The following is a 22,631-nucleotide window of genomic DNA, read 5'->3' on the forward strand; positions in this document are numbered from 1 at the left end:
CAGAGCCAAGTCTAAGAATCCCTACTTCCCTATCTTAACAGGCACACTTTCCTTCTTGTTTATTTAGAACATTGTATATCTTTATGTAAATTACCATGTGTCCCTGTTTTGTAACTCAGTTTGTAGATCTTGTTGTATTTAAAAACAGCTTAAGTTTAAATAGCAAGTGCTGTATGAAGAGATGCAGATAACCCATGGGTGTTTAATATATCCATATAATCAGAGAATTTTGTTTTGGTGTACCAAATTCTAAAGTATGCAGTTGTCTAGCATTATGCTAAAACTATCATGATGTAGTGCAGAATTGACTGTAAGGTCAATAGTAGTGCAGTGTGAATTTCAGACTATGATGCTTGGTGGAACAGAAGAACTGATGGTGGATACATTGTATAAAGTTGCATCTTAAGAAAAATGTCTCCTATTTTTAGGGTCTGTCTGCACTAGGAAATGACGTGTTACGACAATGCTGATCAACAGGGGGTTCCTTGTAGCCTCACTCATCTGGTGCTGAAAACTGTTTAGCTGCAAGTGCAGCTTCAACAAAATCACTTGGTTACCGAAAATGTGATCAAGATCAAGTTTCACGAGCACTGTTACATTTTGTGTAATGGTGCTGAAAATATTTTTCTCCACCTTAGCTAGCAATTAATTAAAGTGTTTTTAACATCAGTTGAAGAAAAGTCATTGGGAAAACAGTTGCTGACAACTTTTGAAAGTAAAAGACCATTCCCTGGTGTCGACCTTTCGAATAAAGAGCTTAGTAATGTATATTAGACTGTTCCAAGATATCCAGGTTAATTTTTGTATTTATTGACTTATTTCTTTAATCTTCTAGAGATGTCTTCAGCTAGAGCCATATAATGAAGTATGCCAGTATATGAAAGGTCTCAGTCATGTTGCAATGGGGCAATTTTATGAAGGCATAAAAGCTCAGACTAAAGTTATGTTAAATGATCCACTACCAGGCCAGAAGGCTAGCCCAGAGTACCTAAAAGTGAAATACCTCCGAGGTAAGTTATGGTTACGCAGGGCTGGGGGGAATCCTTTGACACAGGATTAAAATTGCCTAAGTGTTAGTCATTCATGGAAAACTATTGTTAAATAAGATGTATTTATTCACCTGAGTGCTGTGTTGAGTGAGCTGTCTTCACAAGTGTCTTGGTGCTTGTTTGTTCAGAGCTAAAACCCAGGACCAGAAATCAAACTTGGGTCTTGGTTAAGTAGTGAAAGTAACTATGGTACCACTTAACTGACCTAGACTTTTAACAATTTAGCTAGGATCAAGTTTAATATTGATTAATTTAGTAAAGTATTTATCTTAAATCTCTTAACAAATATATAATCCTGTTTTAAATTCTTATTTGGGGGTAAATAACTGTTGGCCAAGAACAAAAATGACACTTATTTGTATTGTTTTTCTTGACCTCTGCAGAATATTCTCGATATTTGCATGCACATCTTGATACCCCTCTTACTGAATATAATGTAGATACAGATCTTCCTGGAAACTTTAAGGACCATTGGGCCAAAAACCTTCCCTTTTTAATAGAAGACTATGAAGAACAGCCAGGATTGCAGCCACATATAAAGTGAGTGGTTTTTAGACAGACCATTTAGAGTATTCCTGGTAGGATTTTTTTCAAAAAGGGGCACCTGAGAGTTAATTTATCACACATGGTTAACTTAGCCTGTCTGAAGCCCACAGAAGATGCCTGGAGCCCAAGGAAAATGTTTGGCACTTTTTAAGTTCAGAGTGGCTGCAAATGCTTGATTTAGCTCACTAAAAAAGAGGCAGAATCAGAACTTGGTCAAAATGATCTTCTCTAGTTCCAAGTAATTCAGTAAAGATAATTCAGGTTACACAGCCATGTTAACTGTTTTGTTCTTTATTTTGTCTTGGAACCTGGATTAGTAATTAGATTATAGATCACTTTAGTTTTAGAGAAACTCAAGATAGACTTCCATCTGGACATCCATCCTTAGTGTAGAAACCTCAACTTGGAGTTTCCTTACTGTTGAGTATTTAAGTTTTTTTTTTTTTTTTAAACTGTATAGTTTCTCAGACATTAAATATATTAATTGTAACTCTGACTTAATGAAATTCTGTCTTAGCATAATTTATGTTACATTCCACCTCTAGAGTGGTGGTAATCAGTCACAGAAGCAAAGCCTTTGTCAGAATAGGATTTAAAAGTTTAACTATCAGGGAAGTAGACCTTTTCCCCATATGAGATTTTCTTTCTCTGAAAACTAGCCTTCAGTTTTATGGTCATTTGACACAACATGGTTTAGAAACTTGTCATTTTAGGTATGTGCTCAGACTTACATTTCTTATGCATGCAAAACATCGACTGACTTCAGTGGGAGTTTTAGAGAAGGAATTACAGAATCCGACCACTAGTCTGTGTTACTCCTCATGTTTTCTTCCATGCCATAGCTCTGATCCCTATGAAATTCAGGATTAATATACACTGAGGAGATGACTCACTATAGAGCCTTGCAATTTATTAGATATCTGTTGGAAATCACTTATTCTAATAATTGAGTCTGATGGTGAAATATTGTTCCTGTTGAGATGAATGAGTTTTGCTATTGACTTCATTGGGGTCAGAATTTCACCTCGATTGTTTTGTGAGTGTATCTACAGCACGTGTGTTTTTTGGTACTGCTTTTAATTCTTTTCTGGGCTTGTGTTACTGACCACCACAAATACAGATTGTTTTTAAGCTGTTTTCAGGAGCTATCATGGCACGTGGTGGTTGATATTTACTTTGTGACATTTTTTCTTCAAGGGATGTGCTATTTCAGAATTTTGAAAGCTATAAACCTGAAGTGCAAGAACTTGTATGTGTGGCTGATCGTCTGGGTTCACTGATGCAATATGAGACGCCAGGATTCCTTCCAAATAAGAGAATGCACAGAGGTATGCGGGGGGACTCTGCATCTGGGAATGGAAATGAAAAATGTCGAGGCTTGCTTTGATAGCACTTTTAAGAGTAACAGCCGTGTTAGTCTGTATTCGCAAAAAGAAAAGGAGTACTTGTGGCACCTTAGAGACTAACCAATATATTTGAGCATGAGCTTTCGTGAGCTACAGCTCACTTCATCGGATGCATACCGTGGAAACTGCAGCAGATATTATATACACACAGAGATCATGAAACAATACCTCTTCCCACCCCCACTGTCCTGCTGGTAATAGCTTATCTAAAGTGGTCATCAAGTTGGGCCATTTCCAGCACAAATCCAGGTTTTCTCACCCTCCACCCCCCTACACACAAACTCACTCTCCTGCTGGTAATAGCCCATCCAAAGTGACAACTCTCTTCACAATGTGCATGATAATCAAGGTGGGCCATTTCCTGCACAAATCCAGGTTCCCTCACCCCCCTCCAAAAACCACACACACAAACTCACTCTCCTGCTGGTAAAAGCTCATCCAAAGTGACCACTCTCCCTACAATGTGCATGATAATCAAGGTGGGCCATTTCCAGCACAAATCCAGGTTTTCTCAGGGGGTGAGAGAACCTGGATTTGTGCAGGAAATGGCCCACCTTGATTATCATGCACATTGTGAAGAGAGTTGTCACTTTGGATGGGCTATTACCAGCAGGAGAGTGAGTTTGTGTGTAGGGGGGTGGAGGGTGAGAAAACCTGGATTTGTGCTGGAAATGGCCCAACTTGATGACCACTTTAGATAAGCTATTACCAGCAGGACAGTGGGGGTGGGAAGAGGTATTGTTTCATGATCTCTGTGTGTATATAATATCTGCTGCAGTTTCCACGGTATGCATCCGATGAAGTGAGCTGTAGCTCACGAAAGCTCATGCTCAAATAAATTGGTTAGTCTCTAAGGTGCCACAAGTACTCCTTTTCTTTTTGATAGCACTATGAGCTAATAAACTTAAGGTTGTTCTACACTGGGTACTTACATCGGCATAGCGACATCTCTCAGGGGTGTGCAAAATCCACATCCCTGAAGGATGTAGCTTTGCCAACTAACTCCTGGTGTAGACAGCACTAGGTCGATGAAGAATTCTTCCGTAGCTACAACTTATATGGGAGGTGCGTTACCTACAGTGATAAAGCTGTAGCAGTTTAAGTAAAAACATACCCTTAAAGTGATATGCAGTTGTAAAACTTTTTTCTTTACATTTCCATTCACCTGAAATGTATTAACCAAAAATGTGTAGATGTAAAATTTACAAATACCCACACTTTGTATCTTAACATGTACTTATTTTCAGAGGCATCATGGTCTAGCTCTGGACTGGAAACCATGAACTACTGGGTCTTTATACCAGCATTAACATTAACTGCTTCTGTTCCCTTGAACAGGTTCCTTAACTTGGCTGCTTCAGTTCCCTCCTGGAAAATGGAGAGTCTCTGATTGGACTAACTGGTTCTATATATTCTTTGTTGTTCAGCAATGGGGCTGGCTGCATTGGAAGTAATGCAAGCTGTACAGCGGACATGGGCAAACTCAAAAGTTCGAATGAATGGGAAAACCAGATTGATGCAGTGGAGAGATATGTTTGACATTGCTGTGAAATGGCGAAGGTAATGCTTAAGAGAAGAGAACTACTAAGCCTTACCTTGTGATATTGATGCAAATTCCTGTTAGTGGAATTTAAGACCGACTGGAACAACTGCAGGCTTTGTACTAGATGTGGAGGCAGATCTCTTCAGAATCTTAGTCCCTACTGCTTTAACTGCATCCTCACTTATGGGCTGGTCCACTGTGCAGTGTTTGCAAAGATTTTCATAAAGGGATATTTAACAACTCTTCATCCAAAGGAGGAATACTCTTGCAGGTTGAGGTCTCCTTGGTCTGCACTTGGCAGAGATTAGAGGCACTGCACTTTTTCACAAGATGAATTTGAAAAGCTAAAATAAATAAGTATTTTAAAGGAGACAGAGGGTAGTGGGATACAAATCCATCTAGCAGAACAGAGGTTGGTTATTGTAAAGTAGTTTAGACTTTTTTCACATGCAGAGGACACTTGCATTGTATTTTTTTTTCCCCCATCAGTTAATCCATTTGGACAGGGAAGTTCATTAAATAGTATAAATGCTACTGAGTTAATTGTAGGAATCAAAAAGATTTGGTATGCAGCGCATGCTTTCAAGTTCCTTTTTATAAAGAAATTTTGGGCTTTTTGTCTGAACTTTGCAAGGAAGAATAGAAACAAGTTGATAGCTTGTGATGGCACTCATTGTTTTTAAATGGGAGCCTGGATCTAACCATCTTTCTAGCCTCTGCTTTCAATTTTACTTGTTCTCAATAAGGTAAAAATAACTTGAATAGTAAGACTATTTTTGTTGTAAATTTTTTTTTTTTAAAATGTATACACTACATTTACTGAGTTATTTACAAAAATCTTACATTTTTTTCACCACTTTCTCCAACATACTGCCCCTTCCTGGGAGTTGCAATTCAGTTTGAAGAACTTTGTTCTAGATTACTGTTTCAAATGCAATCCAACTGATGACCAAAAGTTTCTGAGAAATGCACAAGGCACAGTAATTAGCACCCTTAGTGACAGTCACAGCAGAGATATAAATGAGAATCAACTATTTCATTCTTCTTTGAGTGATTGGCCACATGGATGTCACTCTTGGCACATATGTGTGTGAGATTGGATTATTTTAGTTCTTAGTGTCTATTGGGGCCATGCCTGTGCTGTAGATGGCTTTAAGCTGCCCACCCCCCCACCTGAGGGCAGAGGGCCCAACTGTCCCTCAGTTCCTTCTTACAGCCTGTGGCAGCGAAATGAAACCCTTGTAACGTCCACTCTTCGCTTTGGTTTCAGAGTAACAGCCGTGTTAGTCTGTATTCGCAAAAAGAAAAGGAGTACTTGTGGCACCTCAGAGACTAACCAATTTATTTGAGCATAAGCTTTCGTGAGCTACAGCTCACTTCATCGGATGCATACTGTGGAAACTGCAGAAGACATTATATACACAGAGACCATGAAACAATACCTCCTCCCACCCCACTCTCCTGCTGGTAATAGCTCATCCAAACTGACCACTCTCCTTACAATGTGTATGATAATCAAGGTGGGCCATTTCCAGCATAAATCCAAGTTTAACCAGAACGTCTGGGGGGGGGTAGGAAAAAACAAGGGGAAATAGGCTACCTTGCATAATGACTTAGCCACTCCCAGTCTCTATTTAAGCCTAAATTAATAGTATCCAATTTGCAAATGAATTCCAATTCAGCAGTTTCTCGCTGGAGTCTGGATTTGAAGTTTTTTTGTTGTAAGATAGCGACCTTCATGTCTGTAATTGCGTGACCAGAGAGATTGAAGTGTTCTCCGACTGGTTTATGAATGTTATAATTCTTGACATCTGATTTGTGTCCATTTATTCTTTTACGTAGAGACTGTCCAGTTTGACCAATGTACATGGCAGAGGGGCATTGCTGGCACATGATGGCATATATCACATTGGTGGATGTGCAGGTGAACGAGCCTCTGATAGTGTGGCTGATGTTATTAGGCCCTGTGATGGTGTCCCCTGAATAGATATGTGGGCACAGTTGGCGAATACAGACTAACATGGCTGTTACTCTGAAACCTGTCATTATGCAAGGCACTGCATTTAGCCGTATGGAGTGGAAATCTATCAACTGCATGAAAAAACTTGTACAGATATAGACAGACATCATCTTCCTTTCCAAATGCAAACAGATGGACATCGTACCAAAAGGACTGAAGGTAAAAAATCCATTACAATCTACATACCACACAGACTATGCTGACAGCTTGTGCCACACGCTCTCAAAGAAACTGCGGAATCACCTGATCAACATCCTCTACAGCAAACAGGGAAAGATTAAGAATGAGCTCTCAAAAATGGATACTCTCATAAAAAAAACAACCTTCCACACAAACTTCCTCGTGGCTGGAATTTACTAAAACTAGACAAGCCATTTACAACGCACACTTTGCTTCTCTACAAAAGAAAAAGGACACTAAACTTTCTAAACTACTACATGCCACAAGGGGCCATAGCAATGGTTCCCTCAACCCACCTAGCAATATTGTTAACCTATCCAACTATACTCTCAGCCCAGCAGAAGCAGCTGCCCTATCTCGGGGCCTCTCCTTCTGCCCCTCCACCCCCACGAACATGATACAGTTCTGTGGTGACTTAGAATCCTATTTTCGACGTCTCTGACTCAAGGAATATTTCCAAAATACCTCTGAACAACATACTAATCCACAGAGGCCTCCCTACCAACATTACAAAAAGAAGGATTCTAGGTGGACTCCTCCTGAAGGTCGAAACAGCAGACTGGACTTCTACATAGAATGCTTCCGCCGACGTGCAAGGGCTGAAATTGTGGAAAAGCAGCATCACTTGCCCCATAACCTCAGCCGTGCAGAACACAATGCCATCCACAGCCTCAGAAACAACTCTGACATCATAATCAAAAAGGCTGACAAAGGAGGTGCTGTTGTCATCATGAATAGGTCGGAATATGAACAAGAGGCTGCTTGGCAGCTCTCCAACACCATATTCTACAAGCCATTACCCTATGATCCCACTGAGAGTTACCAAAAGCAACTACAGCATTTGCTCAAGAAACTTCCTGAAAAAGCACAAGATCAAATCCGCACAGACACACCCCTGGAACCCCGACCTGGGATATTCTATCTACTACCTGAGATCCATAAACCTGGAAATCCTGGGCGCTCCATCATCTCAGGCATTGGCACCCTGACAGCAGGATTGTCTGGCTATGTAGACTCCCTCCTCAGGCCCTACGCTACCAGCACTCCCAGCTACCTTCGAGACATCACTGACTTCCTGAGGAAACTACAATCCATCGGTGATCTTCCTGATAACACCATTCTGGCCACTATGGATGTAGAAGCCCTCTACACCAACATTCCACACAAAGATGGACAAGCTGTCAAGAACACTATCCCCGATAATGTCACGGCTAACCTGGTGGCTGAACTTTGTGACTTTGTCCTTACCCATAACTATTTTACGTTTGGGGACAATGTATACCTTCAGATCAGCGGCACTGCTATGGGTACCCGCATGGCCCCACAGTATGCCAACATTTTTATGGCTGATTTAGAACAACGCTTCCTCAGCTCTCGTCCCCTAACCCCCCTACTCTACTTGCGCTATATTGATGACATCTTCATCATCTGGACCCATGGAAAAGAAGCCCTTGAGGAATTCCACCATGATTTCAACAATTTCCATCCCACCATCAACCTCAGCCTGGTCCAGTCCACACAAGAGATCCACTTCCTGGACACTACAGTGCTAATAAACAATGGTCACATAAACACCGCCCTATACCGGAAACCTACTGGCCGCTATTCCTACTTACATGCCTCCAGCTTTCACCCTGACCACACCACACGATCCATCGTCTACAGCCAAGCTCTGCGATACAACCGCATTTGCTCCAACCCCTCAGACAGAGACAAACACCTACAAGATCTCTATCAAGCATTCTTACAACTACAATACCCACCTGCGGCAGTGAAGAAACAGATTGATAGAGCCAGAAGAGTTCCCAGAAGTCACCTACTACAGGACAGGCCTAACAAAGAAAATAACAGAACGCCACTAGCCGTCACCTTCAGCCCCCAACTAAAACCCCTCCAACACATTATTAAGGATCTACAACCTATCCTGAAGGATGACCCAACACTCTCACAAATCTTGGGAGACAGGCCAGTCCTTGCCTACAGACAGCCCCCCAACCTGAAACAAATACTCACCAACAACCACATACCACACAACAGAACCACTAACCCAGGAACCTATCCTTGCAACAAAGCCCGTTGCCAACTGTGCCCACATATCTATTCAGGGGACACCATCACAGGGCCTAATAACATCAGCCACACTATCAGAGGCTCGTTCACCTGCACATCCACCAATGTGATATATGCCATCATGTGCCAGCAATGCCCCTCTGCCATGTACATTGGTCAAACTGGACAGTCTCTACGTAAAAGAATAAATGGACACAAATCAGATGTCAAGAATTATAACATTCATAAACCAGTTGGAGAACACTTCAATCTCTCTGGTCACGCGATTACAGACATGAAGGTCGCTATCTTACAACAAAAAAACTTCAAATCCAGACTCCAGCGAGAAACTGCTGAATTGGAATTCATTTGCAAATTGGATACTATTAATTTAGGCTTAAATAGAGACTGGGAGTGGCTAAGTCATTATGCAAGGTAGCCTATTTCCCCTTGTTTTTTCCTACCCCCCCCCGACGTTCTGGTTAAACTTGGATTTATGCTGGAAATGGCCCACCTTGATTATCATACACATTGTAGGGAGAGTGGTCACTTTGGATAAGCTATTACCAGCAGGAGAGTGAGTTTGTGTGTGTGGTTTTTGGAAGGGGAGGGGGTGAGAAAACCTGGATTTGTGCTGGAAATGGCCCAACTTGATTATCATACACATTGTAAGGAGAGTGATCACTTTAGATAAGCTATTACCAGCAGGAGAGTGGGGTGGGAGGAGGTATTGTTTCATGGTCTCTGTGTATATAATGTCTTCTGCAGTTTCCACAGTATGCATCCGATGAAGTGAGCTGTAGCTCACGAAAGCTTATGCTCAAATAAATTGGTTAGTCTCTCAGGTGCCACAAGTATTCCTACTCTTTGCTCTGTGCATTGCTAGTGTGAATTGGGATTATAGTTGGTAAAATGCATGTTGATAAAAAGAAATTGCTTTGTTAGGTAGTCCACATAGACTAGACACACCAACACCCAATGCAGGGTTGCTAGCAACACAGCAGAAGCTAAATCACCAGAATTCATTGCTTATCTCTTGTGTGATGCTTTGATGTCTCTGAATGATGAGTATTCTCAGTGCCTACTCTGCCTAGAAGAGGAACCCATCCCTGGGTGATGATCTGTATGTTGCTCCTTCTGTGTATGCACTTAGAGCTAGAGCAGCCTGCTGGAAGCTGTTCCTCCTTGGGAAATTGATACAAGCCTTCTCTGACTCAGAGAGGAAAGCTACTGCCCAGCCTCAGACATCTGGTAAGTCTTGCTCCATTAGTGCCCTGATGAGCCAAGATTTCAGTCCGAGTTTTCAGGCCACATCTACTGAAAGGCCCCATTTGTCTGCCATTATTCCAGCATTGACGTCCTCTGATGGGCAGGAGAGAGCATGGTTTTAGGGATGAGCAAAGCACAGGTCACCATCTCTGGTGCCTAGTAAGTTGAGACTTCTCATTTGTGTTGGGCTCCATCTAAGAGTCAGAAGCCTGTTAAGGCCCCTTCTGCTTTCCAGGTACTGACCACTAAGAGAACAGAAGTGGTACGTACTAAATATGTGGACTCCACTTCTCTTGGTACCAACCTTACCACTGAGCGCCTTGGTACGCAGAGTCTTGGCACCAAGTGCATCAGTACTAAAAGCCTAGTAGTACCTTCCACCTCAGTCCTGGTTGCCTTGAAACAGTGTCCAGCAGTATCTACCTTGCTACCAGCTATCTTTTAGTACTAAAGCATACATGGTGCCAAATGGATTTGGTGCTGAAGTCACCTTTCTTTAAGAGATTTAAATCACCAGCTTCAGAGTTACCAGAATATCAGGCTAAGGAGGTATTCCTGGTACTGGCCTCTCCTTCAGAGGCAGGGCACTCCCAGTAGAATGGCCCCTTCCCTTGGAGGAAGTATATTACTACTACTACTACTCCTCCACCTCTGAGCATTGTAGGGACTCATCTCCCACCCATCTGCTCTCAACTCCCTGGATAGCACAGTGAGAAGCGGCAGAAAGAGGCCTGGGAGTCATAGGGAACATCCCTCCTGGAACCCCTCCAAGTGTTATTCACACCGCAGTGCATACTATGGCTAATGCAACAGCAATGAGAAAGGTTGTCATAGCTTCACTACTTGAGGGTTCCTAGGGAGTTCCAAACAACAAGCAAGGACTTACCATTTGAGAGCAACAAACTTTGGCCCTCCACTCCTTTAAAGACCTCCACTCCCTTAAAGACAGGTAACTCTACTCTCTGGGCCTCTTTTTTCCACCCCAAAAAGAAGTTAAACAAGTCAGCAACCCTTATTCAGACAGCACTTCTCTGTCCAATATTATCATCGGCCACAGAGGACTTCAGAGCTACAGAGGAAGAGAGAGATTCCACTGGAGATGGCCCTCTGTCTAGTCTTCTGCTGCCCCTCAATCTGAGGCTTCCACCAGGCAATTTCAAAAGCATGGTAGAACCACCAGAGGATATTTTGTGCTTTAGACCCCCTCCCTGCCCTTTCCACATCAACATGGCAACTGCCTCTTTTATTTCCAGGAAGGTTGGGCTAGAATCATCTTGGACCAGTTGGTCCTACAACTGGAAGCAGTGGAGGAAGTGCCCTTAGAATTTAGGGGCAGACATTTTTATTCCTGTTACTTTTTCATTCCAAAGAACCAGTAGTTGGCGACCCATCCTGGATTTTCAACATCCCAACAACTTCATTTGCTGGTTCAAGTTCAGGATGTTCACTTTGGCCTCCATAATTTTCTTGTTAGATCCTCAACGTTGGTTTGCAGCTCTTGACATGCAAAATGCGTTTCCATACATCCATTCATCCAGCCAGCTAGATATACCTGAGATTCCTGGTAGAAACATCTAACTAAATGACCATTGTGGCCCCCTCATCGCTGTAGTATCTGAACATGTCAGTCTTCAATGTATTTATCCTCACAACACCCACAGTAGGTAGGGAAGTGCTATAATCTCAGTTTTACAGATGAGGAACCGAGGCACAGAGAGACTAATTGACTTGTCCAAGATCACACAGGAAATCTGGCAGAGCAGGGAGTTATTCCTAGGCTACAGCCCTAAACATTGGACCATCTATCAGTGAGTCCATCACTACCAGTACAGAGTCCTGCATTTTAGTTTTCCACAGCAGTGAGGATACTCATCAAGGACTACTACAGACTCTGGCAAAAGAACTGAGAGACAATGGGGAGGGAAGTGTGAGGACATCTAGGGCACTGACATGACCCCAATCGATATGGCTGGCCAGAACAATCTAGTCTTATGTGCATGCGCACCAAAAGCTGGAAATCATGTGGACAATACATCCTGAAGAACCAGTTAGTGTATGTTTGTAACAGTTTAGACTAATGGTTTATACTAAAGTATTGCCTAGAGGCCTTAACCAAGTCAGGACCCCATTGTGGTAGACTCTGTACAGACATGAAATAAAAAGACAGTACCTGTCCAAGAGAAGTTAGTCTAAAAGACAAGATATAACATGGGTGAAACAAGTGGAAGAGGGGGGATGTGGTAACAATAATATGAAAAGTTTTTATCCTAAACTGGCAGTGTGCACAATTATTAGGTATAACAAGCTAATCAGTAACAGTAATCTGTTACTGTTCTTAAATGTAAATCTACCCCAAATAATATTTGAAGCATATCTGTCAGGCAATATTGAGGAAGCTTTTCCTCCCATCCCCTGTGCTCCACCTGTTCTTTGGATAAATGGAGGACTTCGCTCTTGAGCTAGTGCCCCCATTTTAGCAGCCCTATGGGAGAAAAGATAGGGAAGTGACGTTACTGCCCTCTTTTTCTTTTGGGAAATGGTTCTCAGATACCAGAGGAGGATACAAGTTGCTAGGTTACGGCATGTGTTTAAAAGTTTCTGTGGGTTCATTTTTTCCTGAAAATACTCTTGTTTTCCCTTTTGTATTAGGTAGTTAAAAAAGAGCTGTGAAAGATTGTAGGATACGTTGCAGCGATATACTCTGCTAGCATAGAGTTAACTATTTCAAACTGCCTAGCTGCATTAGTGAGAATTTTATTAACTGCTTTCTTCCTGTTACAGAGGCTGATACATGTTTCAGTAAAAAAAAATTCAGCATCTTGTTTTATGATCTCTGAGTTCAAGCTTTGCCTAAAGCCACTGATACATGAACCAGCTTTTCAGAGCCACAGGTTGGCAGTTATGTTTAAGATGGAACTTTAGAAATTTTCACAACTGATATTTTCTCGATTTTTAAAATATGACCTGTAGTAAGACTTCTTTAGCGGCACCAATTTTAACGAGGGTATTTCTTTGTAGGATAGCTGATCCAGACCAGCCCGTGCTTTGGTTAGACCAAATGCCAGCTCGAAGTCTTAGTAGAGGCTTTAATAACCACATCAATCTAATCAGGTATGACGTTTTTGCCAAATCTTGTTTGCATTAGGAATTGTGCTAAAATATGTAGGCTGCTCATGAACTGTTATAGCTGACCGTGTTCAGTGTGTGCATACTATGTAATTTATAACATTTTGTTTTTAATTCTAGTAGAGCTTTTGTTTGTTTTTCCACTCATTAAAAACAAATGATCATCTCTTGTGATTTTTTTTTACCCCCTTCTTTTTTCTGAATCTAATATTTTATGTTATCTTTATTTTGGGGAGAGATAACTAGGTCCCAAAAGATAACTTTTCATTCTAGTTTTTAATTCCCAAATTAAAATACCTACTTCATATACCTAAGATTAAACCCATTGTGGTTGATGTATTTTCCACAAATGCTACTCCCAGAAGGCAATACTTCCGGCTGTAATTGCACAGTACTAGGCAATCTGTGTTTCCTACTTTGTAACCATCATCCATTAGTAGTATTTAGAGGAAATGTTTCAGCATGGAAAGGTTAAAGACACAGGTGTCAAAATACCTAAGAAGCTGAAAGGTAACTGCAGTTTCAGAAAAAGGTTTGAACTTGAAAAATTCAAATCATTGTTGTACGTTCCTTCTTCTTCATACCATAAAACAAGTTTCTGTATAGCAAGCATTACAGCTCCACCTACCACGAAGCAATGGAGAAAGGAGAGAGACATGTGGCAAAATCACTGTCAATCATGGATGGAGAGTGTGTGTACACCCGCAAATATGTAGCTATGCTCCCATCTTCCTTTATGGGAAGCAGAATCCTTGTTTAGTCCTGCTACTTTTATTTCTAACCCTGTTTTTCAGTGTTACTCAAAAAGGAAAAAATTAGAAAAAGATCTTTCTAAAAATATTTTACAGAAAGAATCACTGATGTTTAAAGCCCGCAGTACACAGGATAATAGTATTCTTTCTCTCTCTCTCTCTCTCTCTCACTCACTCACTGCAACTCCTACCATTTCCCATTCCACAGATTGTAGCTCAACAATTGCCTTGTAGGGCCAGATACATTAGCTGTTCCCAGCTCTTCAGGGACACTGATCTGCTCAGACTTCTGTATTCTTCCTCTCAAATTAAATTCTGCTTCCTGGGCCCCGGTCTTCTCTTAACTTTTGCTTTATCCTCCTCTCTCTCCCATTAAAAGTGCAACAGAATCCAAACACTCTTCATTCTTAAAGTGTGGAGGGCAACCCCTACCTCAGGCCATAACTCATTACCTGTTTTTTTCCCCCCCAATATGGGAGATAGAGGGAGAAGCAGAGCTTGAACCTCCAGTTTTGGCTTGTCATCAGCATTAAAAAAAAGAACTCTAAGGAATGCCCTACTCTTGCTAGGGTTATTAATAGTGAGGAAAGAGTGCCTACTTTGCAAAGGGATTTCTCTGTTGCTGACCTCCAGTTCAGTAACCCTGTTTGTCTCTCAGTAGTCTAAATATTTTTTATGCCTGTCATCAGATAACACCAGCAATCCTATAGTTTGATGTTCCAACAAGTCTAGTGAGTTCCTGTGAGATGTCTAGGCTATACTTATAGTGAAATGGGTTACTGTATCTTCATAAGGTGCAGGACCAGACTGAATCAATTTCTGACCTTTCCTTTTGGCCTGACCTGTGCTCCCGGGGTTTGTACCATGGCTTGAATAATACTGATAGTGCTTTCTTGACAGAAAGATTGATTAATATCCCTACCTGGATTACAGTTTGCAAGGGCCTAAATCTTCCCAGACTAATGAACCTTCCTGCTTCCCCATCACAAGTTTTGACTGCATCCTTTCTGAGTCCAAGAGCCCACTTTCTCCTTTGCACATCATTGAATTCCTTTCTGAGAATAACCATTTAATCTGGGATTGAATGAGGCAGATGGAGAGAGTAGTAGGTAGTAGTACTCTCCCAAGCTCTGCCTTCCATCCACTCATGACCATCAAAATGAGATATCACTTGCAATAGATTATGCAATACTGCTGATCTGTTGCACAAATCTGCACAAATAGGATAATCCTTTCTTGTGTGCTTTAATCAGCCATGAAATAGTTTTGCAATACTGCTAATTCATATATCATAACTAGGCTTCAGATGAAAACCTTGTTGAGATTAATGGGATCATTTCATACCTCTGGGCTGTTGTTTCAGGCAGATTTAGGCATTGGTTTATGTTCAGTTTATATTTTGAAGGTTATTTTCACAACCATAAAGGCTAGGGGCTTAATCTTTATCAAACTTGGAGTCTTGAGCACAAGATAGCAGCCTCAAAAAAGTAGTACTAATTTTCAGAGCTGCACGAACTAGCCCAATTTGATTTTTATATATAGTAGTTAGATGAACCAAAAAGTTGTGTAGGTTGTTTCAAGGAGTACCAAGAGCAGTAAGTTTGATTGCTTGCAGTAGAGCCCATAGTAGACTGCTGGGAGGCTGGAGGTGAACCAAAATAACCTCTTTCTTTTTCCCACACTTCGACTTGCAGGATAAATTACGTGTTCTCCTGGGAGTGGGGAAAAGGGTTTGGAAACTTGTTACCTTCACTCACCTGATTTCCTTGCATAGTTATGAAAGATCAGGTCAGACGGTGCTCAGCCTAGTCTCATAGGATCCCTTTGGCCCATACTGTCACCATTGTTTCTGTACATAATAGTCCTTTTGTTAGGTCCATACTAACAATACCTTCTTTGTCTGGGACTCCTTTATGCAGGGTCCAATTCCATTCAACAGTTCTTACTACCTCAGTCTGGCATCTTGGAGGATGATAAATGATGGTTTCTGCATTCGATTTTTTCCTTGTAGAGGCTTAACCACTGGAGAGTCCCAGAAAACTTTCCACCGTAGTCTTTTAGTCACTTGAATATGGAACATTTCTGTTGGGTGGTCCTTTGGGAATGCCTCACAAGTGTTTACAAAGTCTTTTCACTTGATTTTCTTAGGGTTCTGTACGGGTCTAGGGCTTAGCATTCTTAAGCTGCCATTTCTGCTCTTTTGAGACCGTATAAGAGTGCCTTAGGCTCATCTCCGTCTGGTTATAAGTTATCAAATCTTTCTTTGCCTTTTTGAAAGTCTAAACTTTTGTTTTTATGGGCAAAACAAGGATTTGAGACCTGTTCTCAGTGATGAAAGCTGTCAGTATTCCTCCAAGTATATGTTGAGACACCCACTACTACTATCTGTTCTTGGGCATTCTGAAGAGGTGGCAGCGCCTATCAAGTAGAGGGAGTTGAGGAACAACAAATAACTCTTGAGCCTCTACCTGATGTCTTTCCTTATTCATTACCACTTCTCACTGGCTAGATCCAGCATCCTTTTAGGCTGACTTTGGTATCTGAGTTCTCCAAGCTGTCATTCAGTTAAATGCTGTTTTCTTATTTTTACTCCTTTATACTTCTGCCTGTTGTACAGAAAGCTTTTGTGTAGGATGAAATAAGATGGGACGTACAACAAGGGCAAATCTTATCAGTAATTGTTTATCATCCATTCTCTTTCCCTTTCTTTTCTAACATACACACTTGAGTATTCTAATTCTGATCAGTGTTTATTCCCACTGAGGTAAATGAAAATCAGTAGGACTGTGTGAGTAGTAAGGAGTGCAGCACAAAAATGAGTTAAGGTGCTATAATCAAGCCCTGAATAATTATAGAAAGAGGCTAGAGACTGGCTATAAACATATCTCCTATGATTGACAGTGATTTTAGCCTCCTGGTATATGTAGCTGTAACGTTTGCTATATAAAATCTTATTTTGTAGACTGGAGAACATGAAGGATTCCTACAATGCAATAATGGTACGTAATGTTCCCGTTCAAGGCATTATGTATGGCTACAATTCTGACAGGACTCTTTTGAGAGTTTACAGGCTCATACCTAATGTTCAAGGAAGAAGGCGCCAAGTCAGCTGTTTGTTTGTTTGCTTGTGGACTGCTGATTAAATATTTAATTTCCTGGAAGAGCAGTAGAGTACAGTATTTAGATAATATCTAGAACTGAAAATCTTCTTGAAAATGTCCTGGAGTTGGAAACATCTGGTGTCTTTCTAGATGGAAATGTGTTTTAAAGTTATTGCACTCCACTCATTCTCCCCCACCCCTTTAAAAAAAAATGTGCATACTTGATATTTTGCAGTGTCCTTAAGATATTCCCCTACTCTGAATCTGGATTCAGTGAATCATCCCAGAAAACTTTGATTTAAAACAAAAATAATTACAATTTTATGTGTGGGATTTAGGGACAGTTAATACAAACACATCCATAAGAAGAGGATACTTAAGTTGTTTAGAACAGACATCACAATCACATACCAGTGCTCAAAGTAAACCAGTTACAGTTAGGATTATCAGTCCCTGCATTTTTCTTCACAGATAAACACATACAGCTTTCTAGTATACAAAAAATATTTGCAAATCCAAATTGGTAATTGTGGTACTGATTTTTTTTTTTAACTGTACACAAGAACACGGGTGGTAGTGCGAGAGCACACATGAAAAATAGCTTGTTGAAAAGCAGCAAGAGCAGTGAGACCTTGAAGATTCTACAAGCCCCTATTGAAAATACATGGCTTACTTATTTATTCAGACAAACCTCTGATTAAGCTTCCACTACTCTTCCATACACTACTGTATGGAAACCACATATCATGCTTTTATGAACAGCATACATGTTAGTTATGAAGTGGACTATCCTAGTAGACATTTTAAAAGACATTTTTGTTTATCTTCTCTCTATAGGGGACAAGTCATTAACATGAGGTACCTGGAATATTTTGAAAAAATACTTCATTTTATCAAAGACAGGATCCTTGTTTATCATGGGTAAATGGTTTATTTAATATTTTTTCCTTCCACCTTCAATATCAATTCAAAATTGTATTATATTCATAGACCATACAGAAAGTCTGGGGAAATATTTTCATAAAGTTCCAGTACACCCATAACTGTGTCCTCTTACCAATGGGAGAAGAAATGCCATATGAAAGAAAGCAAAGTAATCTTCTCTTTTACATATGAATGATAATAGTAATTCAAGTAATTAATTTTTAAGAGTACCTGTACCCATCCTTCTGGCCTATATCAGGCATGGGTGGATCTTAGCCCTGTCTTACAAGGGAGGGTGTTCAAAGTGGTCATGGAAAATGTTGTTGATCCATACTCCAGATTACGGGAATATGAAATAATTAATTTTTCTGAACAATATTGGTGATTGATGTGTGCAGCCTATAATAGGGTGGGAGACGTGGGCATGGCTTTGTATGGATCATCTGTGGAGGGTAATATGTAGGAAATTGTTATCTTTGACAGGTATTATGAAGGCTGGGGATCAGAGTGTTTTCAGCCCTTATAAGTGAGTGTGATCTGTAGTTTAAAAAGCCACCCTAAAGGCTTTTCTCTGGAATAGTGAAGTTTGGAGAAAGTTTGATGGGAGGTGATTAAGGACAAAAGGAAGATACTTAATATTGCTGTTGGACTATAGAGGATATTTTCTGACTTCCTCACAAGTGAATTACAACCTTCTAATGTCTCTAATTTTGTTGAAGAATTGCGACTTTTAGGTCTGTAATTGAGTGCCCAGGGAGGTTGAAGTGTTTTCCGACTGGTTTTTGGATGTTATAATTCTTGACGTCTGATTTGTGTCCATTTATTCTTTTGCTTAGAGACTGTCTGGTATGGCCAATGTACATGGCAGAGGGGCATTGCTGGCACATGATGGCATATATCACATTGGTAGATGAGCAGGTGAACGAGCCTCTGATACTGTGGCTGATGTGATTAGGTCCCATGATGGTGTCCCTTGAATAGATATGCGGACATATCTACATAGGAATGTAAGATGTTCACTGGTTAACCGGTTAGCATTAATCTTACCGGTTAACCACCTTAACTGTTAACCTCAGGCTGGCCTGCTGGTCAGCCCCAACAGCCCCACACCGGCTGGCCCAGCAGCCCCACATTGTCCGGAGTGGGCCCTGCTGCGCTGTCCGGCCAGCCCGCCAACCCCAGCTCCCCAACCCTGCCCCCCACCAGCCAGGTCAGCCCCAACAGATCAATCAGTTAACAGTTTAAACAATTAAAATATATTTAGTTTAAACGGTTAACTTTTTAAATGGTATTTACATCCCTAGTTCCTCTAGATCAAGTGGCAAAGCACGGTGTGGAAAGTTTGTGATATTGCTGCCGATGTTGTACATACCCTGTGTGCAAACAGTATATTTCAGTAGCTAGGGGGTGTTGATTTGCATCTTCCATAAACAGCAGATTTACTTTTGGAAAATTAAATTATTCTCCTATTTAGGAATAGATAAACTTCTGTGCTTTATTAAAACGTATTGCTCAGAGTGGTCCTGCATGCTCTTGTTTACTGGGCGCTAGGGGAATACAATTTATACTCCCATATGATGTCTGAGAGCAGAAAGCTTTTTTTGCAAAGCCTAGCTATTGTTTCCTGACCCTGATCATGACTCCCGCCCCCCCCCCCCCCAAATCTAAGGCATTTGGGCTGCAATATTAGAAATAGTTTCGACATGTCCACTGGGCTCTGGGGCTTGACCATGCTCTTTTTCTTTGTGCCAGATTCTCCCATCAGCAGCACAGACAGAGCAGTGGATTTAGCATTCCCACTTCACCCATTGCAATCTGAGATTTAAATGCTGATTTTGGTGGGTGGGGGGCAGCAGGGAGTTAACTCTTGCAACCCAGTGTCTCCCACAGTTCTGGACGTCTGGGCTGCTCTTCTCACCTTTCACCTCACAAAGACAGATCAGTGATTTTGGTGCCATGCAGTCTGGCCACTCCCCCTGTGTTCCAGCTTGCTGCCAGATTCTCTGCCTCTGCAGACAGAGAGTGGCAGTTTCTTTTGCTCCTGCCCTAACTCCTTCTATTTTAACTTTTCTGCTCAGTTTTTTGGGCAGTGTTGAGCAGTGTTTCCTCCTTTGCATTCCTCCTCCTCCTCCTGGGTTGGTTATCGCTTGGGAGGTTTAACCCTCCCTGAGCCTCTGTTGCATCATCTCCCTGCTGGCTCCTCTTTCCCTTGCAGGCATGGCAGAGCAGCCAAGAAAGCACTGGGTCAAATCCAAGTGATGCTCTATTTGTGAAGTATCCTTCCCTGGCTTGGCAGACAGTAAGGAGTGCCCAACCTCCGTCCGTAATCTGTTAGGTCCCAGTGCTGCGAGTTGGATAGGCAGTTGGGATCCCTTGCCCATCAGGGCAGCCACAGCTCCTATGGGGCAAAATGAACTGGGACCAGTCCTATTCAACATATTCATAAATGATCTGGAAAAAGGGCTAAATAGAGAGGTGGCAAAGTTTGCAGACAATGCAAAATTACTCAAGATAGTTAACTCTTCACAGTCAGCTTTGGATTTACAGAGGGATCTCACAAAATTGGATGACTGGGCAACAAAGTGGCAGATGAAATTCAATGTTGATATAAGGAAAGTAATGCACATTGGAAAACATAATCCCAACTATAGATACAAAATGATGGTTTCTAAATTAGCTGCTACCACTCAAGGAAGAGAACTTGGAATCACTGTGGATAATTCTCTTAAAAACATCTGCTCAATGTGCAGCAGCAATTAAAAAAGCTAACAGTGTTAGGAACCATTAGGAAAGGGCTAGATAATGAGATAGAAAATATCATAATGCCTCTATATAAATCCATGGTACACTCACATCTTGAATACTATATGCAGTTCTGGTCACCCCATGTCAACAAGTATGTATTAGAATTGGAAAAGGTACAGAGAAGGGAAACAAAAATTATTAGGGGAATGGAACAGTTTTCATATGAGGAGGGATTAGTAAGACGGGGACTTTTCAGCTTGGAAAAGAGATAACTAGGTGGATATGATCGAGATCTACAAAATCATGACAAGTGTGGAGAAAGTATGTAAGGAAGTGTTATTTACTCCTTATACCGCAAGAACTAGGGGTCACCAAATGAAATGAACAGTCAGCAGGTTTAAAACAAAAGGAAGTATTTTTTCACCCAACGCACAGTCAATCTGTGAAACTCATTGCCAGGGGATGTTGTGAAGGCCAGAACTATAACAGGGTTCAAAAAAGAACTAGATAAATTCATAGCCAAGATGGTTAGGGATGGAACGCCATACTCTGAGTGTCCCTAGCCTCTGTTTGCCAGAAGCTGGGAGTGGATGACAGGGAATGGATCACTCGATGATTGCCTGTTCTGTTCATTCACTCTGAAGCATCTGACATTGGCCACCGTCACAAGACAGGATATTGGGCTAAGATGGACCATTGGTCTGACCCAGTATGGCTGTTCTTATGTTCTTAAGCCTTCGTACTAAAGGTATGGGACCATTGCCCAGAAGACATGAAAGATCAGGTATGGGTTCTGACAGATGTTCAACTCCTTACAGTGATGATCAGCCCACAACATCCAGAAAGACCTACCCATCTGCCTTCCAGATCCTTTAGTCCTTGTAGCAGGCACAAGCCTGGAGACCCAAACAGTCCATGGCCTCTGGAGTGAGGAGGAAAAGGCTGACAGTATAAACCATATTTATGAGGGGACTGGGAGCTTTTTTACTTTACAAGTTAATTAGATCAGGGAGTTTCAGGGATCAGACCAAAATTCCCTCTGTCGAATACTTGATCAATGAAGATGGTCCAATTCACTGTGTCTCAAGAACTGAGCAGGATTCAAGGGTCCTCATGGAGGTATTGCCAAAGAAGTATCCGCTGGTGTTTTGCCTGACAAAGAATATAGCATTGTTTCTGACTTCATCCCAAGAGTGAGACCTGGACTTTCTTTAGGATGTTTCTTTGCACTGCCTCTCCCATTATGTCTGAAGATGAGGAAGCACTGGAGCTCAGGATCTCCACAACAGGCTAAAACCAAAAAGGGAACACCAAGCAAGGGGAGGTTGTAGGGATGACCAATCTTACCAATGCTAAAGAAGCCCAAATATAGGAACAGTGCTCCAGATCCTAATCTCTTTCCACAAACTCTAGCTTCCCTTCTGAAGAAGGGGAATTCTTGGCTTTGGATAATAGACAGGAGTCAAAGGTGCAGGAGAGAGGTTCTATTTGTCCCCTAGATGTGTGTGAAGCAGTGAAGATAGCTTATCAAATCATGAGCTGGATTCTCCGTCACTTGAAATTTTTAAATCAAAATTGGATGATTTTGTAATGTATGCTCCATCTTCATCCAAATTATTGGTTTTCCTATAGGAATCACTGGGTGAAACTTGATGGCTTGTGTGATGCAGGAGATCAGACTAGATGACCATAATGCTCCCTTTTGGCCTTAAAATATATGAAACCATAGAGAGGAAGGGGGTGACTACCATTGAGATCTAGCCAGAGAGAGGATGAGTAGACTAAAGCCAAGGACATGTATCTCCAATCCCAAATTCAGATAGAATTTGCTATCCTCCTTGATTCATCTTTTGAAGAGATCTATAGGAAGAAGTAAGAACGCCCAACAAATGGAAGAGACTTAGTTGGCAGGCCCTGAAAT

The 22,631-nt window shown here is 41.4% G+C and overlaps 1 protein-coding gene across 9 annotated transcripts in view; it reads left to right on the forward strand.

The window, feature by feature from the left end:
* TTC13 (tetratricopeptide repeat domain 13) overlaps positions 1-22,631 on the forward strand; it is a 98,164-nt gene that overhangs the window by 56,377 nt on the left and 19,156 nt on the right. For 6 of the 9 annotated variants that reach the window (XR_012158142.1, XM_073338030.1, XM_073338026.1 and 3 more), the window contains 6 exons: positions 836-1,010; positions 1,433-1,589; positions 2,793-2,923; positions 4,429-4,561; positions 13,081-13,173; positions 17,879-17,962. Coding sequence is in view for 8 of the 9 variants with exons in the window: in XM_073338030.1 (XP_073194131.1) it covers positions 836-1,010; positions 1,433-1,589; positions 2,793-2,923; positions 4,429-4,561; positions 13,081-13,173; positions 17,879-17,962 (773 nt within the window). In the remaining variant the exon portion in view is untranslated. The remainder of the gene's footprint in view (positions 1-835; positions 1,011-1,432; positions 1,590-2,792; positions 2,924-4,428; positions 4,562-13,080; positions 13,174-17,878; positions 17,963-22,631) is intronic. The other 3 variants (XM_073338025.1, XM_073338027.1, XM_073338028.1) reach the window with 3 other exon arrangements.

This window comes from Lepidochelys kempii, chromosome 3 (genome assembly GCF_965140265.1).
Source record: "Lepidochelys kempii isolate rLepKem1 chromosome 3, rLepKem1.hap2, whole genome shotgun sequence".
Lineage (NCBI taxonomy): Eukaryota > Metazoa > Chordata > Testudines > Cheloniidae > Lepidochelys > Lepidochelys kempii.